General features: G+C 32.2%; 2 protein-coding genes across 2 annotated transcripts; both read right to left on the bottom strand.

Annotated features, from left to right (window-relative positions):
• Positions 1 to 215: 215 nt before the first annotated feature.
• On the bottom strand, positions 216 to 8,758 carry LOC148625389 (activating signal cointegrator 1 complex subunit 1-like). Its single transcript, XM_088568890.1, has 8 exons — positions 8,701 to 8,758; positions 7,304 to 7,454; positions 6,783 to 6,995; positions 4,395 to 4,573; positions 3,013 to 3,149; positions 1,938 to 2,057; positions 1,368 to 1,560; positions 216 to 336 (listed from the first exon to the last, which is right to left on the bottom strand). Exons 2-8 carry the CDS (start codon positions 7,416 to 7,418, stop codon positions 220 to 222), a joined length of 1,074 nt encoding a protein of 357 aa, XP_088425016.1. The 5' UTR covers positions 7,419 to 7,454; positions 8,701 to 8,758; the 3' UTR covers positions 216 to 219.
• A 6,112-nt stretch (positions 8,759 to 14,870) lies between these two features.
• LOC148625388 (uncharacterized) lies at positions 14,871 to 22,545 on the bottom strand. Its single transcript, XM_088568881.1, has 8 exons — positions 21,419 to 22,545; positions 19,274 to 19,361; positions 18,659 to 18,804; positions 18,045 to 18,354; positions 17,708 to 17,806; positions 16,701 to 16,801; positions 15,842 to 16,401; positions 14,871 to 15,101 (listed from the first exon to the last, which is right to left on the bottom strand). Exons 1-8 carry the CDS (start codon positions 21,546 to 21,548, stop codon positions 14,997 to 14,999), a joined length of 1,539 nt encoding a protein of 512 aa, XP_088425007.1. The 5' UTR covers positions 21,549 to 22,545; the 3' UTR covers positions 14,871 to 14,996.
• Positions 22,546 to 22,559: the final 14 nt, after the last annotated feature.

The raw sequence follows: 22,559 nt of genomic DNA, 5'->3' as shown, positions 1-22,559 counted from the left end.
TTTTACCATGAAATCAAGTTCAATAACCATGGTACACACCACATTGTCTTGAGCTGATCCACCCTAATGCCAAATATCAAAAGCCTACACTGAAAGACAACAGTTCTAGCCCATACACAATTTGTTACTAACAGAGGAGAAATCAAGTTGACCCCTTGACATAGATGCACTCTTTTATCCAACTGATACTGATCAAATCAAAATTGTTTAAACAATAATTTATGGTAAATTTATTGAAGCTGCACAACAATAATATCCATTGCAGGCAATGCCAAGTTTCTGTGATAGATGGATTGTCTCCACAGTATACTGTCCAAAATCATGATCACTGAATCTCTGAAAAAAGAGAGAATTCAAACTTAATTCAATCATTGACATTACGTAGATCTTTCTCTCAGTGTGAAATACATACACATTGTTTAATGAAACTTTGAACGACACTGTTATAAAAACAAAATTTCTTCCCTTTGCTTCATAAAATTCTGGCAGTGGCTCATAAAAAAAGTATCTTCAAGAAACAAATTTTGTTCAAAACAAAAATTTGTTTGAGTGAGACATTCTAAATAATACAATCAAAATTTTCCAGGTTATCCATTCTCATAAAGAACTGCTAAACCATATTTTTGGGACCACACCTTTCATTCATCTTAAAGAAAAATATTCTTTCAGGTTAATTTACACAAATAGTCACAAAGTGCACTTTCCTTGCTTGTGAAAATTGAAATATTCATAATTTTGCATTTATTTGACATTAAGGTTCATCATTACCTTTTGACAAAAATGGACTCGATTTCACCACAAAATTTTCCTTTAACTACAGACAAACATGTGTATCTAGAAAAATTTAAGCTATAGCCCTAGATTTGAGACAGTACATTAATGATATGTTACATAAAATAAAAAACTGATCTGACTTTCAATGTGATTTTTTCCCTATTCACAGAAGATAACAAAAGAAACAAACACCCAAGTTTCACTTGATACAGTCCACTCACTTATACATTTTAAATCACCTATTGTGATAAGTGTCTATTGCCCTTCTATTGAACAGCACATCAATTTGAATAGAGTTCACATTTCACATGTAGGTAACATCTCAAAACATTACATTAACTTAGTCTATTTTGGCATTCTCTGCAGAATTGATTAAAATGCACGGCAAAATCAAGTTACAATTTCAATATTTTAAAACAGAAAATGAATTTTCATTTGAATTATCTAGGTCAATTTATTCCCAAGTGCACAGGTTTGTCTATAGTCAGAGAGAAAACTGTGAAGAAATAAATCCCATATTTGTCAAAGGTGATGAACCTTAAACAATAAAAGTTTAAGTCAGCTAAACTGTCCTGAGTTCACATGTAGTATACCTTCATCACATTGTAAGCATCAAATGACTCCCTATCCACTTTTCCTTTCTGTTTCTGAGTTGGAGCACCAGAGGGGTCTCTCCTGTATATTGTATTCATTACAGTAGCATGTAGTTTGACTCTATCATACTCCTGTGTCATCACACCAGCTGATGTAAACTTGTCCACCATTCTGTCTACAATCATCTGTAACCTAAGAGTAAACCAAAGACTTTTTGTTTAAAAATGGGGAAAGGGTAATGAGGCAAAGTGAGCACAACCTACAAAACAGTGAAATACAAGTCTAAAGTCATAGTTTTAGTTCTTCCAAAACAGAACTGGGTTTCATGATACTCAATTACACGTATGTTTTACAAGGTATAAATTATTTTAATTGTCTATTAGATCTTGTCAATTTTAACCAAGTTACTTGTTTATTAAAATTTTTGCTAACCACTCAAGAATTACTATCAAAAGAATTTGCATGAAAAAGAAGACTGTTTCTCCTTTTACTCAAATTTGCAAAATCTTGCTATTTTGATAATAGCATAATAATGGATTGCTAAACTATAAACAGAATATAGTACAAACTTATCTAGACTTTCTCCAGGTTCAATCTTGGCATACAGAACATCAACATTGCTAGGATCATCATTCATATATTCCAATCCTCTCAAATGTATATTTAATGGTGCTGACTTCAATATTGGTCTTAAAGAAATCAAAGTAAATTAACAAATATTCAAAAATTTTAAATCAAAATACATAGGCATTTACAGTCTATATTAAGTGTAAGTGTTTGTAAGAATCAGGCAAAATGGGAAAAATCATAAACATGTATGTCATAACGCCATGATCTTACAATGTAATATCACTCAAGGATGCTTTCTCTATTTGAAAAGACCATTATTTGATTCATGCATCACTGGCTTTGGTCAGAAATTTTTTAATAGAATGTTAGAAAAATGAGGTTTCTGACCGAGTTATCTGCCTTTTGTGAAATTATAACGCAGTTTACCAACATGATATGGAAAATATTGTCTTTTTTCTCTAATTCTGATGGTGCAAATAGTCAAATTACACTATCCAAGTGATGTTTTTTCCACAACATGTTTCACCCACTGCCTGATTCTTATAGAGACTGACACTTAATGGAAACAAAAGTGAATGAGCAATGCAGACTTCACATTAATCCTCAAGAGAATTCTAATTAAGAAGTCTTCATAGTTCCATCAAATTAAGTATGAAGCATCCAAAATATTTTATTTTGACAAGGAATCATTTAAGTTCAAATGAGCAAATTAAAATTCAGACAGATTTAACTCAGAAAAATGGGTCAAAGACAGAAATGGTTGGTTTGCTGTTTAGTTAAAAAAATATACCAAGTCAGTAAACAGAAGTAGAAGTGTGACAGACCTGAAATTGCATTTTACAATATGGGACCCCATACTGAAGTTGTGTACCAAAAATCTAGTGGCTGTGATTTATAGTTGCTGAGATAAATGTTACAAAAATATTTCCCTGCCCCTGCCTGACATTCACCATTCTATAAACCGATTTGCACGAATGCAACCTCGCCAAAAACCGACGAAACCAAACAAACTTTTCATACAATAAGTATTGAAACCTACATGTAAAAAAAATGTAAACAATTCTGACAACTTACTCTATAAAATCCTCCTTGCATTCCTTCAGCAGTTGCTCTGCATTTTGTGCTTCTTTATCATCCATTAAAGCCATAATGCCAATTGTCAGATGTAACTTTTCAGGTTTCTGGAAAATGGTACCATCAATACCTCTGTCCTAAAACAAAAATATATTTTTTTTGTTAACAAGAAACCTGATTATTTATTAACTGTTATATACATGTAATTCTATGTCAGGGGTGAATCCAGATACTTTGGAAAGGTTGGGTGCCAGCCAAGGTTTTTCAAAAAAACGGGGAGTGCTAAGACATTATTTGCCTTTTTTGTCTGTTTTACACATGAAAATAACAAATTTTCCAATAAGGTGGGGTGAAAACTCCTGCATCCCCCACTAGATCTGCCATTGTATGTTAATCCAGTTTGCAGTACTAGATCTGCCATTGTATGTTAATCCAGTTTGCAGTACTAGATCTGCCATTGTATGTTAATCCAGTTTGCAGTACTAGATCTGCCATTGTATGTTAATCCAGTTTGCAGTACTAGATCTGCCATTGTATGTTAATCCAGTTTGCAGTACTAAGTTAATTCTATAAAACAGTATCCTTAGATAAAACTTAATTAACACTACAACCTATAAAAATCAGTGTGACCAATGGGTTATTGCATGAAGTGAGCTGCCCACACTGAAAACATACATTGTAAATTTTGTTGTGCCTCATGATGAATGAAACTACCTGCAAATATAGCAATGAATACAAAAATCAATCAAAGAACCCAGCTGTATACTGGGAAATGTACTACGTCAATTGGTCACCAGCCTGTTTTATTTGATATCTCAATTTTTGAAAATTTTTTAATTAAAAAATCCTTCCCAAAATGACTGTGTCGTTCAATTTTTTAAATTACATGTTTTCATTGCCGCCCTTAACTGCTTGCCAAACTGTTGTCCATTGATAATTTTGAGCAATTGTGTAAATATCGAAGTGAATTTCCCCTACCCTTAAATACACCCTTTGTCATTTGTTTACAGCTATGTGTAGACAATTATATGCTCATTCATTTGTTGAATTTTGGGTATGTTTAAACTGAGTAATTAATCAAGTGGGGGGATCTTGTGCTTGAAAAGATTTTCGTTGGTTACATAGAAAACACTAGAAATAGCTTAAGTGCCCCCCTTATTTAGAATTCGGCTTAGCCACTATCCAGTGGTGGACCCAGAGTTTAAGGTAAGGGAGGGGGGCAAAAAAATTTCTTGACAGGATCACCCGAATATGCAGGAGGGGGGCATGCCCCCAAGAGAAAATTGAAATATTAAACCTCAAATCTTGCATTCTGAGGGTATCTTCAACAATTTTTAAAAACTGCAATTTTCTAAAGGGGGGATCTTCCACTGCCTCCCTACCCCATCACATTCTCTTAAGACATCAGTTTTGAATTCTGCAAATCTATCCTGCATTTTACTGTTGTTTAATGGTATAGACAGGAAGTGAGTGAATGGCTCCCTCTGGCGAGCACTGTCTACAATGACATCTATCCTAGTTTTAGCTGATATTACACCTTTCCTATCATGGGCATGTATAACTGAAAGAGAATAAAATGTATTCTGAAGCAGTGAGTGTTTGCATGGATTGTTGAACACAGGAACTGACAAATACTTTTCTAAACCAAGTAATGGACATTTTTACTTGCCATATTATAAACTACATGTAGGTTGTCCTTCAGAAAAGTATAGTTATGTTTTCAACATATTGTTTTTGCCTTGTCCATTTGTCTGTCTGTCTGTCTGTAACACTTTTGTAAGCATAACTCCTTGGAAACTACTGCACCAAATTTCATAAAGCTTTGAAGATAGTTAGGACATATGCAGTTTTTGCAATTTTACCAGAATTTATGATCCACTGAATTTTGTGGGTGTTGTACTCCTATGAACTTTGAAACGGAGGGAGACAATTCATTTTTTTGTAAGCAAAAACAATCTTTAAGTTATCTTTTACTTGCCTGAATGTAAATTTACATGTCCTGGACAATATGACAACCTTTAATATCAGATCCTATATAATTACCAATAACAATAAACATGTACAAAGCCAACATACACATATGTATACATTCAATTTTTACCCTTTTACTATGAAAGGTTACATACATGTACACAGACATTTGTAAAGTGTTGCATAATCAGTGAATCAGGCTGCCATTTGATTAAGTTTATATTTTGTTATAAACTATTCTATTGGTGTTAGATAATGGGCTAAACAATTTTATAATTGTAGTTACATCAGTTCATCAAAAAACATATGCAAAGAGTACTATACTAAATACCAAATTTTGTTTGGATCTATAATTTGATTTTTCTTTTTTTGGAACTTGAAAGCAGACGCAACTGTTTACTTGCCTCAAACAGTTGTTTGTTGTAAGATGTTATAATTAGTTATAGAGTACATATTTTATTAGAGATCAAATGTTCATTGTTAACAATGACATCTAAATAAAGTAAGTCTCCCACTGCGATATTCTTAGATCAAGACACTGAATTTTAATCTGAAATGTTTATTTATTTTAGTTCCATTCCATTTAAGGTGTTTTATATAGATCAGTTATTTAAATCAATGTATTTATCATAATTTTGTCAGGGCCTTAAATAGAACTACGGGCTCAAGAGAGCCTGAATTGCTCACCTGGATAACCATTTGCTTATTTGAAAAACTTGAGGAATGAGACAGGCTAAGTTAAAATCAATTAAATTGTCAAATGCAAGAAATGCTTTTCATAGCATTTTCATGACCTGAACCAGAATTTTGCTAAAGGCAACAATTTTTGAATTTTTTTCAAAAACCTGTCTTAAGACCCCTAAGTTCCATTTTTAGCAGCCATATCTATTCACGGATTAAAAATCACAACAGTCAATTTGAGCACAATACACTAAAGAACTATTATGCTTATTTTCACTCAATGATCTTAAATGGTTTTAGAGAAGAAGATTTTCAAAGTTGTACATGTAAAAAAAAAACTGTTTCAGGGGTCGTAACTTCTACATTAGTCTATGAATGGTTTTGAAAATTTCTGCATAGGTCCTTCTCATGATGCTTAACAATTTTACCCAGTGCCAGAAATTTGGTAAAGGCAACGGTTTTTGAGTTATTTGCAAAAAAACTGCCATCTGACCCCTATGTTCTATTTTTAGTAACAGCAGACATGTTTTTTCATGAATCAACAATCTCAACAGTCAATTTGTGCAGAACACCCTCAGGAACAATCATGCCAAGTTTAAAACCTGTCAGTCCAGTAGTTTCAGAGAAGATTTTTTTTAAATTGTCCAGGACGATGACGACTGACGCCAAGAAATGGCATCAGCCAGGTGAGCTAAAAATATCATTTTTGAAAATAACAGATCAAAGTTATCATCTGATACTTTATCTTTTAAATTATATGGACAGAGCGTAAGCAACAACCTATATATGCAGAATGGAAGACCCATACTACAAATGCCTAAAAAGTATTCTAATATAAGTGACGAAATTTGTCTAAACAGCAGTAGACCATTGTACAAGTGTGGAGGTGTTGTTTTGTCTTTTAATGATTTGTATTTATTTAAATTTTTTTTTAAATTACAGCAAACAATTTGAAAACAATAACAGTGACAGTCAGAAAGGACAACCTCATTTGTACAGCTTAAAAGTAATCTGAGAGCACACACTGAGCTCTGTCCATCATAGGCATAGCCTTAACCCTATAATATATAAGTCAGTTAAGTTTAAAAATCAGGAAACTAAAATTATCTTCATCATACCAATAGGACCTTCTTGTCCAGTTTTAGGAATCCTTATTTGTGTCCTTGTCTCAGTCTCCAATCTTCTTTTAGTTTCAGCTTTTTTACCAATTATATGCTTGAAGAAAGCACTAGGGACATCTAATTTCAACTGAAAGCCATTTTCTGTCTCTTCTATTGGAGTTTGTAAGTCACATACTTCATCACAGTAAGCAGATTGCTGAGTAGATTCATCTAAAAAACAACAACAATGTTATTACAATACATGTGCAACAAGAGCAGATTTCAAGGTCCTCCCCATGACTATTATAGACAAATTCCTGAACCCTATACTTGAAATGGATAGAATCTTGAACAAACAAGCAGACAGAAAGAAGAGTTCTTTGGTACATCCCCTGCTTTTGAATTAATTATATAATGAAACCTTACAAAAGGAAATCAAAAACAAATACCTGTATGTCTTAAAATAAAAATGTTCTACATGCTAAGAAAACAGAAAATATATAGTTCTATAAAATTTGAGGTATGAAATTTAGAATCACCATTTTGCCAATTAAACTCCTCCTCTTCATCAGCAGTCACATCTCTTTGTAAGGTTGGATTCTTTCTGTAAAATCTATCTCCAATCTGTATGATTTGTGGCCTTAACACATCCATTTATGTATCTAACAATTTTTCATGCCTCTAAATCATCTGGAATTAAAAGTATACTTTGAATTACTTCATTAAAGACAGCCTTTAATGATTTTTTGAAAATTTAATTTTCACTGGAAAAGATACATATAAAAAGTAGCTTTGACTCCATCAATAACTGATTTCCAAACTAAACATTTATCAAGGAACTCAGGTTTTCTACTTTCCAAACGGAAAATGGAACAGAATAAATAACATACATGTAGATAAGAATTTTATTATGAGATTGCAGTGATTTAACAAATATTTTCTGTGTAATAAATTGCAATAATTGTCATTTGAAATACATGTACAATGTAATTCTGTAACTTCACTCTCAGAACTTCTCCAGTCAATATGCTGGAACACAAATAATAAACCATCAATCATAAATTCAAAAATTAATGTTAAAAAGTAGTAATAAATTATGGAGAAAATCTACATCATAAATGCATTTTTTGTAGGATAGAAATTTGGGTGTCTACCTACAATGTGTATACATAATATCAATAAACAATAACTTTACAATAATTTAATTTATAAGCAAAGCTCAGCACAGTAATCAGTTAACAAGGTTACCCACTTAGAACAAAATTAAAACCAGACAGAAAATTGCACGAGTTGTTCTAAATAGAAAACATTTTTTAAGGGGATGAAGTTTCAGTGACATCCTTTATACATGTACACAATGTAAGTAGTCCAAATTTCCTGCAACCCTCCTCTTTTTTATTTGGATACTGATATGTCGGGTTGGGGTCAGAACGATGTGCCATACAAAAATTTGGAGATTAAAAATCCTTTCTGCTCTGTTCCGTTCCAAAAGTAACAAGCTCCATCTACTCTCTATTACTGTTCAAAATGTCAACAAAGCAGGGTCTCTTGTGGAAAATGATCAAAACTTCAATAAATTATGTAATTTTTGCAGCAAATTTGGTATCAGCATACAGGAAAATGATTCCGGAATCAAACTAGGTAGGTGTGACATGCACAATTTCAACTTGAAAGTCGTTACAAGCAGTTAAAGGGTGGTACTCTGCAGTACAGCTGAATCCCACCTTTTTGTATGGCACATCATTCGGACCCAACCCGACATATCAATATCCAAATAAAAAAGATAAAAAAAACTTTATCAACAAATTAATATCCCCTGATGAACTGTGTAGGTGATAGATTTGGTGTTACTTCATGTTTAAATTTTTTTAAAGGAAGATCGATTTGAAATATGCCAAATGGTTTTGAACAGAATGTACCACAACCATAAAATTACCAAATTTCATTTTTCTGTTGTAATAGGGATTATTTTATATGGGGAATGAATCGACAAGTGTTGTGACAATAGATAATACGGACCAGCAATGTTTCGACCTAATGAATGTCAAGGAAATAATTGTATTCGTAAATAAACAGTTGAGCGCGCTTAGATTTTTTGAATGTTATATAAAATAAAAATAGGATAAGAAAACTTTATTTGATTCGGTTTAAATTAACAGAAATCACAAGTACAAAGGTGCTCTTAACCGAATATACATACATAAAATATGACGTAAAATCACATACACGCAAAACGTTTACAATCACAGAAATAGACAATCACTTACCAGATTACATAGATTAAGCACTAAAATCAAAGCAACATCAAAATTGTAGCACTAAGCATTAAGATAACGAGTTAAAACTACAGAAAAAAATGCTAAGTATAAGCAAAGCATTATAAGCTGCAAAAAGATTTAACTACAGGGCCTTGCTACCACTATCAAATACGCAGCTACCCAATGGAGCTGCATACTTGATAGTTGGAGCAAGCCCATGTGATTTAACACTGATTCTTCCTATGGATCAAGCTGGATCGGACATGCTTAATAAGAGATCTTGACGATATTTTGTGAACATGCTACATGTGTCATATGAACTTTAAAAATATGCAGTAATTTAATGTAATTGTTATGGTTGCTATGGAAACAGTGTTTTATTTGTTGAAATTCCATTTGACTGCCTTTTTAGAGATATACTGGGTAATAAAATGTAATTAATTGATAAGAATATGACTTAATATTCACAAAACTGTACTCATTTCATAAAAGTGGCCCTATATAACATTTTCAACAAATATTCTTACCAAACATACGGATTTTGTTTGTTTCATAGCCCATTAATTGGGGTCAACTAAGTCAACTTTAGAGCCACTCTTGGTGTATTTCACACCCATAAATACACAAAATGCACCAAAACTTATTTCTTGACGAGTAGATATTATAAAACTATACATCAATATATATCATTTAAGAACACAACATTAGTGGGATACATGTATTCAGTACTTTTCCCAAAAAGAGCATAAAAAAATTTCCCATAATCACCCAAATTAAGAGTTATCTCCCTTTTCACCAACCGTCATCAATGTTGTTTCTCATGTGTTAGAGTAATCAAAGGAAAGAGTAAACATTTTGATACTTTGGAAAAGGTTTTTATGGGGCATACTTAAGGATTTCCGATCAAAAATATTTGGGATCTCCTACTTTATCTTGAAATATTTTTGACTGATTATATTGTACCAATTCTGGCGGGAAATTTTCCCGTGACTTTCCTGTAGTAGAACATAACCAAATTTTAAGTTTTAATATATCCAGTGAACCACTTTTATTTGAAATATATTTCCTAGTACAGTTTCTATATGGCCTACAGTAGGGTTTGCAATAAAAAAATATTTGGGATTATGAAATGCACGAATTACCCATTATAAGCCTCTGTTAGGTTTTTAGGCAGAGCTATACTTAACTAAGCATAAAAATGTTGCCAAGCATAAGAAAACTATTTGCAAACTGAGCATCGACACGTGAACCATTCCAGGACTGAATATATGCTTGTAAAATAATGAAAGTTATTTTCAGTCCTGAAATGATCCGGGAGGTCGTTCTGCGTTGTTGTTGTGGCAAATTTGAAAGATTTATTGTCACACATTGTTGTCTGAATTCTCGGTATGTCCAGAATATTTGAATTTCTGAAAGAGTATCCTTTAAATGTATCAAATTTTGCAAACATGCAGGGGCTACATTATTTACAATTTTGAACTTTTCGATTGCCATAGTCCTTAACTACCTGTTTTCTAAGGATAGTACTTGAGCTTTATTAAAATGAGTTTCATACGAGCTAGCATAACCATCGTATGCAGAACGAACTGCGCTAATCATACATCAAAATTCAATTGATTATTATGCCTAAAGTTTAAGTTTTGCTACAAGTAAGTGCAGAGATCTAAATATTAATGGAACAATAGCGTGTACAGCATAATTATACAATGTACCTATGTCATTCATGAATGCGTTAAATAGCAGAGGACCCAATATATAGTGTCGGGGAACGCCTTAATGGATGTCAGCCCAACTGCTCAAGACACTATTAACTTTGATGTTTTCGATTAGATAAATAGGATCGATGAAGTGAAACTGAATTTGCTGAGATTCCAGTGGCTACTAATTTACCCAGAAGAATATCATGAGGCAGGCAATCAAATGCTTTCCGGAGATCCATAAGAATTGTGGCATTATACTGGTTTTTTTTATCAAGGTTCTTCACGCCAGTCTTCTAGTCGTCGAAGTAATGTTGACATCCATGACCCCTTCTAAATTCACATAAAAAGTACACTACCAAAGTAACGTGCAAGCTGTTGTTCATAGATTTTTTTCTAATATTATTGAGAATATTTGCAATACACTAACTGGTCTATAATTTGTTACTGATAAAGGATCATTCTTTTTATAAAATTAGGTCACTTGAGCTTTTTTCAATTTGTCAGGAAAATAACAATAACCAACTGACATATTAATAAAGGTTATTGTTTGGGATGCTATAGCCGTTTTATCAGTGTGTACTTTTTGAAATAAGGCGGACGGTGTCATTTTCTGCATTTTAAGTAACATCTTAGACTGTCTACACAAAGTCTGAATTGTTGAATAATTAAGTCAGAGTCGTTTTGTTCGATTTAGGGAACGACCATGCATTACATTTTTAGGGGGGTTTCATAACAGAAATTTTATTTCCAGCCTGGTGCAAATCAGATTATTTATCTTGGCTAGATTTTATTTTCCATACTCATAAAAGAGTTTATTTTCTTCTATGAAAATTTAAATGTGCATATTCGGGTTACCAGAGTATGTGGTTTAGGTTCTATATCAAAGATATGTGTTACTTTTTATGCTTATTATTAAATGAAGTTCATTCTCTATAATACAAGGCAAATTCTCTACTTTATCCGACAAGTGGCATTCCTAGACCTGAAATATATCCCAAATTTAGCGGGAAATGTTTCGATGGACTTTTTAGGAGACAGATTCGCATATTTGTGTATATGAATGAAATATACAATTGCAATATTCAACTACATATTACCCCAGTAAAGTCATTGACGTGCAAAAGGTATTTAATTTAGCCACTGGAGACTATTAGGGTGTTGTATAAAACTTGTAGAGTATTTAAACAAGTATACTTTTCTAATTCATGAAACTATGGCGAGGATAGCGAGGCAATTTTTTTAAAGGTTTTGCGCAGATCAGAATATTTATTTTCAATTCACTAGCCAATGTCAGAATATTTATTTTCCAACAATTTGCAAAGTCATGCTATTTATTTTATGGTATGATGAGGCCAGATTATTTATTTCCTACATAATCAGAGACAGATTATTTATTTTCAAAATCTGTCAGAACCCTTTTAAGAATCTGATGGTCGTCCCTTCTAATCTAGCGAAATTATGTTTTTGCATCAAACGCAAGAAATATGACAGCTTGTGAATACCTCTGACGGAGGAGTGTAGACAAATTGTAATCCGAGTTCTAATTATAAAGCCTTGAACCATCAGTTTAAAATAAAATTTCCAAACAAGAAGATGGAATCTTACCGCTGAATCAACCAATCACTCCATATTTAATCATTAGTTTCCTCAGGGAGTGTATAATAAAAGTCCCTGGTTTTATTTGCATTTTTACAATTTTACGTAGAATTGTCAACTTAGGTTCTTTCCAGGTTATAAGTATGCTCTATTTAGACTTTTCAGGTAACCCGTTTGGGCGTCGCTGAAAGTTTCACCTTATTTTGTCGAATTCATGCTGTTTAAGCAATATCAAAAGTAAACCAAGATATGTATTTTTTCTTAGAACTTATAATAAATCAGACACTTTGAAACTACAATAGGAAGAAATTATGCATGACAAGCGTCTGAATTGGGAGAAATGAATACCACTCCTCATTCATTCTTCATTCTCTTTATATTCTTTTGATAATGCATGTAATCTTCAGAAAATCAGCCAGCTGAGGTAGTATTTATTAATCAAATCACGTGTCCACGAAGGGCAAATATATCAGCCACAATGATTACATATGAATTAAAAATACAATATCGTGACATGAAGAATACACTATAAAAATAGTAGCCTTCACTCATACGACTAGGTCCAAAAGAGACATGTTGCAGTACAAATATTATTGTTGATACATACATGTGTAACATTACAAACAACATGCAATCGTATTGTATAAGTAAGAGTATAAGCTGTTTTTAGATACAACAAAAGACAAGGCACATATTATTCCATTATCCATGTATAATATTTTAAGCTAAATGCCACAATTTGCTACATAGCGTTGGAGCACTTCTAGACATCTTATTGAAATAAAACGGTTTTAAGGTAACCAATTGAAATAATAATGGTATTTTTTTCTTTATAAAATTCATATAAATACATATTAAAATCTAAATGGTGGATTTCAAGTATTTTTAAGTGTATTCCATTGCAGCATACGGAGAGAAAAAACTATTTATGAGTTTTGGTACAACTTTAGGGTGACTTGTCAAAACAGCACGCTATTTAGCATCAAAATCTACGTGAAATAAATTACTAGGCACTCCTTAACTCCCATAGCAACAAAGCAATTATGGAGGGTGCGTGAAATTTTCTATAAATTTTTCGCGATAGCATTTCCAAAAGTTAGTGCAAAATTAGGAAGAGAAGCCGCACTAACGACTGTTTAACGTTACGGATACCTTTTTAAAAGCACTAAAATACTCTACTACATTAGATGGTGATTTGGTCCTTGTTAGTTTGAATTTCTAAACATGGCAAAAGAATGTTAACAATCTGCATGGTTTTTAAGAACGTGAGGTAGTCAACAACAATACCATATTATTGGATGTATTTGTCGAGTAATTACTACTTGAATGTAGTTTAAGTTAAATTTTTAATTATAAAATGACAATTTCGTCAAATTGGCTATACCTGCATACACACTAACGTAGACATACTAAATTTTCATGGATAATGATAAAATACACAAAATTCTATAAGAATATCAAGAAATCACATGGGTTTACAACGGCACAGCCTAGGCACTTGTTTTTTTTTATATTGAAAGACTAATTCACTATTTCCTGATTTTGTAAAATTAAAAAAGAAAACTTGACATTTTGACAAATGAATATCACCTATTAAAGGTGCATTACTGTAACAGATTATTTGTAGTCTGGGCAAATCAACTTTTCTTTGGCAAGTAAAACAGAATGGATTAATTAGAACTGTAAATGTACCTTTCACACGACATATTTGTATGTTTTATTTAAACAACGTGATAAAGAATTTTACTTTGTTTTCATGTTCGTTACTTAAATTCATTTTTTTTTCTTTTTTCTTGAGGCTTCAGTTGGATTTTGCTTAGCACGGTAGGTATTTGAAAGGATATCATAAAATCATAAAAAAATTTCTTTTAAAAGACAGTATACTATAACTGTATTGAAACTAAATCCAAATTAGGTTGAATAGTTTTGGCATTTTGTTTGTAAAGTGAGATAAATACTTGTTTTTTTCTCTTTTTGAATCCACACCTTGGTGTGATAAAATATTGTATTTGCATAATTCATTGACACGATAAAATGAGGTTCATAAATTATATTTTTTTGGTTGTTTTTGATTTGATTCATATGTACATCGGTAGTTTCGTGGCTCCAGCAGACGGAACTACACTGAACCAAAGTATCGAACATCATAATATTAAACAAATGATTGGAATGAATAATTAATTTACATTTCATCACATAAACCTATAAAGCAACTTCACTTAATAACAACAATAAAAATATGTAGGCTTTTTTCGGTGTGTATCACATATTGCAGAAGAAATACACTCTAATATTTTCATGATTTTTACAAAGACTAATACTTAGGTATTATTCGAAATAAGGTCTATCTGAATCAAAAACAGTTGTTCTTGTTTTATCTATGCTGATGCATATTTGCCATATGTGTACTATTATGATTCTGGTATTAATTATACACATAGCCTAAAGCTTCAGCAGAAAGGGAAAAACGTTCTGTGTAGTTGAAAAAATACAATACATGTAAAAGGCAAATGTTGAGAATAAATAGTTTTTTTCAAATAAGTCAAGAAAAATACTTTAATTCAGTTTATTCAGTGAATTATTTTTTTATTTTTAAATGCTTTAAGAGCAATGGAATCCTACGTCAACTCTTAAAGCTGATGCCAGAAATTTACTGTAGTTATTATGTACGACGTTCGTCATAAATCTGTCCTTTTCTTTGGTGTACAAGTTTTAGTCTTTGGTGTGGCCGGTTTTGAGCTGCTGGGAGAATTTGCAGATGCCACTTTTCGTCTTGGTGGTCCCTACAAAAAACAAATGCCATCTTTAAAAAAGATAGCTAAGGCGGTAAAATTTTGTTAATTTTACTTATAATTTTCTATATTTCATTCAGGAAATAACACATGGCACGCTATTTCAATTTTCGGTACAGTTTTTTTTCGAACGCCACTAAGTATTTTGCCAATCGGGAAACATCAGTGACTTGCGTTTCCATAGAAGAGGGTGTCTTTAAGGTCAATTGATAAAAAAAAAAACTGCGACGGAAAATATTATTAACTTAAAATTTTTATTTTGAGAACAACTCCCGCAATAATTCGACAAATATTGTCTAACAAATATATGGTTAAATTGTACAAGTACAGTAACGTAACTATTCCTACTACATGTACATGTACTAGTATTTGAAGCACGGAAATATTTAGAATTAAGAAAAAAAAACTAACATCAGGCTGATAGCAAAGGTAACAAATAGGAAGTAAATTACTTCATTTTTTAGTATTTTTTTGGCTGCAGATGGATCCGTACTTCTCGTAATTTCCTATAAAACAAATACTCCGTATATATATAAAATTTAAACTACTGTCTTACATCTGGACACTACTTTTATATAAATAGAAACGAAGCGTCAATATATTTAAAAATAGAAGCAAGGCTTCATGTACGTAGAATATCCTTTGCATCACGTGATTATAATAACAAATGAACAAAGAAGACTGTTACACCACGTTATATATACATATATACTTTAAACTAATAGTCTTACTTCTGGACACGATTTTCGTCTCGGTTTTCCATTAGTAACATGCCTTGAAGTACTTGGACGGTCATCGCCTTTACTAAGAACTCTCCACTGCGTCATTCTCTCTTCAAGATTCGTTAGAACCTTTTTACTTGTCTCTAATTCTGGTAATGTTGTATCAAAGAAAAGAAAATTTATGTCTAACACTTTCATCAGATTAAGAACGCTGTCATTTTCTTTTTCCATTTTTCTAAAAATTCTGTACGCTTCGTAAAAGTCTTGTTCCGTAAATTCTTGCTTCTTTCTATATCTATTTTTTAATCTTTTTATTGAGTCCGCCTCCAACATCTTAATTGTCAAATACTTTAAAAATGTCGAATCTATAACTGACAAATCGGATCGATGAATATACATATAGTATCGCTGACACAACATTTCCTTTAGCATCTCAACCGATCTGCCAGACGATTTCCGGTTAAAGAGGCGATTATAATTATTTGTACTAAGAACCAATACTTCAGAATCACGTGTTGCGGTTGATGACTCCAAATATGTCTGCAGACCAAGAATAACTTCCACGGCACCTGAAATTTTGTTTTAGATTCGCATTTTAAAATACGAAGTATGCAAGTTACAAGAGCCACCGAATGATATTGATTTTGTGCTATTTACAAGAATGTCATGAAAGAATAAAAACGAACAAAAGGTAGATAGACAGACAGTAGCATGACAATATTCCCAAACGCAACCCTGTTGTCGAGTGGATGGTCCTGAAGTATAAGGCTGAATTAACACCATTGCTATTTTTCTCAAGATTTCAAAGTAAAAATATGATTTTATAAAAAAGTAACATTATATCGACAAATCAAAAAGTTAGTCATACCAACAACTTCGTTAGCACCCAGGAGACACATCTGGTAGGGCCTATGTAAAGATCGCCTACGCCGTAGACTCTCCGATGGTGTGTAGTTGAGACCATTAGTCCTATAAAAGTAGGAAACAGTTTTGTTCAATTCTAAGGCATCAAGATTTTTTTATATAGTGAAGCTATCAACATGTGGCATTTGATAACCTTGGGTATGATATTAAAACACCAATAACTTAAAATGATACAAGCGTTCATTTAAGTTATATGTATATAACGACAATAAGAAAAAATATCCATTATTCAACCAAGTAAGATACACATCATTCCTTCAATTAAAGGTTGTGGCTGATATCTTAACACAATGATGCTCTAACAATCTAAACAATTGAAGCAGAAACAATGACTTAAAAAATCTTGTAATCTTCTCAATTGTATACGTCAATGTAATCCTTTAAAGGACATTGTAGCTATAATTGCTATGTTTACCAACTGTCGACCTCTCCTACTGAGCTTTCTAGTAATACAAACGCACTATGGACATTAATAAAAGCGTTATCTGAATATTTCCAGAAATAAAATAATGCGTAATTGACCAACTTTTCCTTGTATATTTTGAGTTGCTTCCTGTTTAGGAGTATCATGTGATTCAAAACAACAATCTTATTTATATAATTGCTTTCTGCGATGCATACTTGATGCTGGATGGGATCATTAATAGTAATTAGAGATAGCCGCTCGACTTCAAATCGTTTTTCCGTGTCTTTTAAGGAACTCCATTGATGTAAACAAAATGTCGCAGTTACGTCGTAGTTATGCTATGTATCTTGTGATGATTTATTGTAAACGGAAATACACTAGAAACACAAAAGGCTTGAAAACGATCATATGCTGCAAGTGACATTGATCATATTATGGGAAAGTGCCAATCATTACAGACAAAAAGAAAAAAAATCGATCCAAAGCCTCTTCTACATCAGTTTTAAAAAGAATACAGAGAAAAATAATACTAATAAACAGACTACCTTGGTAAAAGATCTGGTAAAAGACGTTGGAGTTCCTCCCAGATTTCTGGATATTGAGCTTTGTGGGACGCTTGATCAACTATTACTTCGGCTTCGCCGCTAAAACACAAATACACATTCACTAGTAGTTTGCTTTCCTCATATTTAGAACTAAAGTTACATGGTCTATTTTCTAGAATTAAAATTTATACAATTTTGTTCTATTAACTAAAAAACAACTAATGATCATGATAGATGTCATTAGTTTCATTTGAAAATGATGCTATTTATTTCACAGCTTGTTGAAATTTTAAAGATAAACTTTAAAATTTAAAATAGTATTTTAATGCACACCTACCTTAATATAAAGAACACATTGTCAACTGATTGACCTTGTCTGACTATTTGACTACCGTAATGCATAGTTTCTTTCTGTAAAGCTATGGTCATTGATTTCTTCATCTTAGGAAGCCACTGTTTAAATAAAGGATTTTTCTCAACAAATTCAGTCTTTTCATGAAATTCCCTTTCGAGCACATCCCTAACAGATCTATTATAAAGTGCCCTATCTACCACCATCAAATCAGTTTCCTCGTTCGTGACCACACTTGCAGTCCTGACACAGTCCTCTTTAATAAGGGCCACCTCTCCAAAAGCTTGACCTTCACCTGTTTTAGAACGCACATTTACAAATTTTAATAAAGGAAATAACTAGTAGCAAGATAACGGCAAAATGAATGCGAAAGAAAAAAAAATCTTACGCTATCAAAACAAATGATAGCTGGTGTAGTATTTATTTATAAAGGGTTACGTACAAATTAAATCTTTTGAAAGCGTTTATCCCAAGTGAAGTACGCAACCATAAACAGTGACGTTATTGAAGTAATTTGTCCGTAAATCTTTAATTTCACTGCTAAATGAAATCTAAGCAATTATTTATCGTCTATACAAAATTGAGACTTTATGACTTACTTGAGGTCCATACGTGCTGACCAAGTTGGCTTTTGTCCAATTTCGGTTTGCTGAGAACTTTTTCGACATGCTGTCTAATATCTTGTTCGTTTTCCTTGTCTTGTACGACATAAATAGATACGCTTCCCTTTAATATAACGTAAAGTCTGAAAAGAGAAAAGGCAACCCAATACAATAGGAATGGATGTACACAAAGGTAATGATAAAATTACCGGGGTGATGGGCAATTAATGAAAGAAAACCCAATTAACAAATGGCAATATCAAGGGAAGAAAACGGGAAAGTTAGAAATAACTTCAATTGTCCTTCTTGGTTTAAGCATTTTCATTGGGAATGATGGGTTAATCACAGAGCACTAAACCTCCAGTATCAATTAATGTTAATTGTTCCGGTATATATTGCAATACAAACTGGCAGATTATAATTGCCACCAGGCAAACTTGGTAAAATCAGTTGGCTAAACAGTACCGAATATAGAAAAATTACATTGACGATATACAAACGCCTTTTAAAACATTTTATTTCGGATAGTTTCTTGGTGCAGTATTAAAACAACCAGCAATTGACTGAGTTAGAAAAATTCGTACATTTCTTGAACAGTTCTTATATACTCACTTGTCACCTATATCGCCCTGTCTAATGAGAACATTGTCAGCATCTGTCCTCAGGAATATGCAGTGGCGAATAACATCTTTAACGATTTCTAAATTAAAGACAGTCAACAAATAGACATTACATCATGCAGAAACAATATACAACAATGTAGCTCTATAGTCTAAGACCTCAAATCATATAGGATTTTTTTTTCTCAAATTGCAGTTATTGGAATATACATCTCATAAAAAGTTCATACTTAATTTATAATTTCAGACTCTTGATTTCAAATTTTTCATCTCTATTTAAGAGGAATAGCTCTCAGAAATAAGTGTTCATACTTTATTTGATTTTGTCCAGTAGTTTCTGAGGAGAAAATTTTCGAAAGTAATAACATTCAAAATTGCAAAAGACGTCGTAAAGGGCAATAACTTCAACATAGATTAACAGATTTAGACAAAAAATTAACCACAGATAGACATTGTAATATCGTAAACAGTTTTACCTTGTCAGAATTCTAATAAAACTAATGTTTTTGGAGATTTATGCGAAAGAATCTTCTGTCTGACCGTTTTATTTTTTATTTTTAGTAAAAGCGGTCATGTTTTTTGACAGATCAAAAAACTCACATCAGGTAGATATGCATTCATATTTCTAATGGTTCTAATTGGTCCAGTAGTTTCATAGGTTTTGAAAAATTGTGACAAAGACGACGATGGACGCCAAGTGGTCACATGGCCAAGGGTTGTCCATAAAGCATTATTTCGATTACGGATTCAAAATTACAACGAAAGAAATTCGAAGCAGTTTATTTCGTAGTAATTTCACTTTTATAAGCCATCACTTATAAAAAACTGTGTTTATGAAGGCAACCTAATCATATTGGATGGAAAAAGGTTACATCTATCTTCCGTCGAAAAAATTGATTTAAAGCGGTCATTTATTCTTAATTCAAATTATATCCACAATTTTTCTAAAATCGTTCTTTTTGTGGTATATTTTAAAAAGCAAGTGGAACTGCACAGTGACATTTGATTTTAGACTGTATTAATATTGTCTTCACTACGTGGACCCAAAGAAAGACGTCTGTCAACCTCAGTAGATAAAATATACATGCAACATGTATAATTTATGTTTAATTAAATCCATTGATTTATTGGCATGTTTGCATAATTAAAAAAAAATAGCAATGCCTAAACTCTGAAACATAAAGAACGGGCACAAATTAATCATAGACTGTACATACTTTGTTTTGCTGTCCGTGAGCGACATATAATATAACCTTCTGGATTATTTATAGGCACAGTTCGAATATCATAATGATTTTAGTTTACAACTAACTAAAAGATTGAATCAAAAAGACATAATTGAAGGAATGTTGTCTTTTACACAAAAAATACCATGGTGACAATTGTTATAGTCAGTTGTACAAATATTTTTGTCAACTTTTTTTCTAACGTACACTGTGAATTGAAAAATGTCAATAAATGAATATAAATAAATCAAATTTAAAGTTTTTTCTTACTTCAAAACTTCACATTAACATATTTGACAAGCCAAATTAACGATGAATATTTAATCTCAATAAATGTTTTCATTACTAGTTTTTAACATCATTGTAAATACCCGAGAACTTTATATGTATAATATAGTCACGCTTTTACACCGTTGACCTCCAGGGGCGAAGAGTATATGTCTTCCACATGATTCCACGAGCATATATACATAAAACAATTCTAAAATGTAAACCCGTCAAGACTATCCAGATAACAATTATCCATAAAAAGACATTATTACAGTTAAAAGTTATTCATGTTTTCGTACATATCGATTATCCGTTAACGTGTTCAGTCGTTGAAAATGTTATTGAACTCGTGGAATCTGAAGAAAATAAAACATAAATTGTAAAGATGTAGTTCGAGAAAAAGTTGCAATCGAAATGTAATTTGATGTTTGATTCAACCAAATTTGTCACTAGTCACGCATGAGTGTTCTTTTCACGTACCATTTCAACATATAAAAGATTTTAATTTATGAGTGCTCGTGTTCAATTATTTTGATTCTAGTATAGCATTCATTTATATAAATTCACCATTACCTTTCAATCTGATAGTTATTATGTTTCAAAACGAACAAATACGCACTTTAAAAGGAAACATAGCTTACCTGCTTTTAATGTTTTGAAAAGACTAGATTTATTTCGAAACCATGCAATAAGTTCTTGGCATTCAAAATCAGTTCTCAGACTTTCAGGTTTTTCAATGACAGACACTACTTTCTCATAGAATGATGGCATGTTTGCCCAGTAAACTCCGCACTGTATTCTCTTCGGCAAGAGCTAGAGTGTAATGACCGTTTGTTATATATAAAGCTCTTTCACATTCTATGACATGTAATCTACTTTGTTTCTTTTTAGGTATGAATTATCATACGCACGAATCAATAATCAGCAGAATTGAAAAAAGCCAACCGATTGTAATGCCATCTCGAGTTTACAAGACGCAATATTTCCTGAAGAACTGCTTTAATTACAAGGATTCAATGAAACCTAATTCCAGTACAGTGTGAATCTGGAAAATAGCGATAAACACAATAAAGTTTATTGTGTCCCCACCGTGAACAACTCTCAATCACAGAGAATAATAAAATCTACCATAAATCCAGCTTTTAATGGAAGTTCGTATCCGTGATCGCCAAAATGCCACATTAGATTTAACAAATTACTCTTAGGTTCATCGTAGCGAAAGGCTGTAAATGATAGATTTAGAATCTCGAACGATTACATTGATTTAACAATTAAGTCCTAAGATTAAATTCGAACAATTGTTGTTTCCAGCAGTTGGCAACCATATCGTTGGTATATGGCATAAAAATCTCATAAACATTGCAACTAAGAACAAATATATGACTTCAGTGTGATTTGTACGCGATGATAAAAATCCTAGATAATCTGTATTCAAGTTTTAAACTTCTCTCTTTTTTCTCTCGGTTGGAAATCGAATGAATTAATGAAAATAGCTCCCGTTGAAATGATGACTTAAAATATATATCCAAATTGCAACTGATACAAATAGTTAGATTTAGACTTCTTCAGTTGATCATCGGTGGGACGTACTTTCACCTTTTAAAATGTTTATCAAAATGCACTGACTTCAACGGCGGATTAACATTTTTCAATAGAAGTTTCATCTCATATGAAATCATTTATTAATGGCATATTGAAGTCGTCCAGCCATCCACGCAAACCTCCATAAAATATTCACCGAGGCTTGATACTGTGAGTCTCAATGTACAGATATTAGATAGA

This window comes from Perna viridis, chromosome 2, assembly GCF_037379345.1.
Source record: "Perna viridis isolate PV_CMFRI_1.1 ecotype Kerala chromosome 2, ASM3737934v1, whole genome shotgun sequence".
NCBI classification, from domain to species: Eukaryota; Metazoa; Mollusca; class Bivalvia; order Mytilida; family Mytilidae; genus Perna; species Perna viridis.
Note: the sequence above shows the minus strand (reverse complement) of the source record. Positions and strands in the feature narration are given on the sequence as shown.